The sequence below is a fragment of the Sinocyclocheilus anshuiensis genome, unplaced genomic scaffold (genome assembly GCF_001515605.1).
Source record: "Sinocyclocheilus anshuiensis isolate Anshui unplaced genomic scaffold, SAMN03320099.WGS_v1.1 C31370540, whole genome shotgun sequence".
Classification (NCBI taxonomy): Eukaryota; Metazoa; Chordata; class Actinopteri; order Cypriniformes; family Cyprinidae; genus Sinocyclocheilus; species Sinocyclocheilus anshuiensis.
In genome coordinates this window covers 1-346 of record NW_015594153.1, presented here as the reverse complement: position 1 = coordinate 346, position 346 = coordinate 1, and the positions used below count along the sequence as shown (strand labels likewise).

At 48.6% G+C, this 346-nt stretch overlaps 1 protein-coding gene across 1 annotated transcript; it reads right to left on the bottom strand.

Moving 5' to 3' along the window:
- Positions 1-8: 8 nt before the first annotated feature.
- On the bottom strand, positions 9-341 carry LOC107682048 (nectin-1-like; the record flags this gene model as incomplete). Its single annotated transcript, XM_016478434.1, has 1 exon — positions 9-341. A coding segment is annotated over one exon (333 nt), but the record flags the coding sequence as incomplete, so codon positions are not given.
- Between the last annotated feature and the right edge of the window lie 5 nt (positions 342-346).

Here is a 346-nt window from a genome sequence, read left to right as displayed (position 1 = left end):
GAGATGACAGAGCCGTCCATCTGAGGAATCATGTCCACTGAGACCTCCACCTCAGATCCGTAATCATAAATGTAAGTCTGCTCGCTATGTCCGCATCTCTCATGGTCCTCGATCAGTCCCATGTGGTAGGCCTTGATCCTGCTGTCATTGCAGTTGTGGAACTCCTGAACACTTCTTCCTAAGATACTGGAGCCTCTGTAAAGTTCCAGCTTCTTCTCTTCATCTGAGTCTTCGGAGAAGGTCAGACTGTGAGGTAATGAGGGGTGTGACGGCACGCTGCCAGCCTTGCTGTAACCATTTCCAAGGATTTGCTTCTTGGTACTGTAATCTCCTTTAAACATGCATC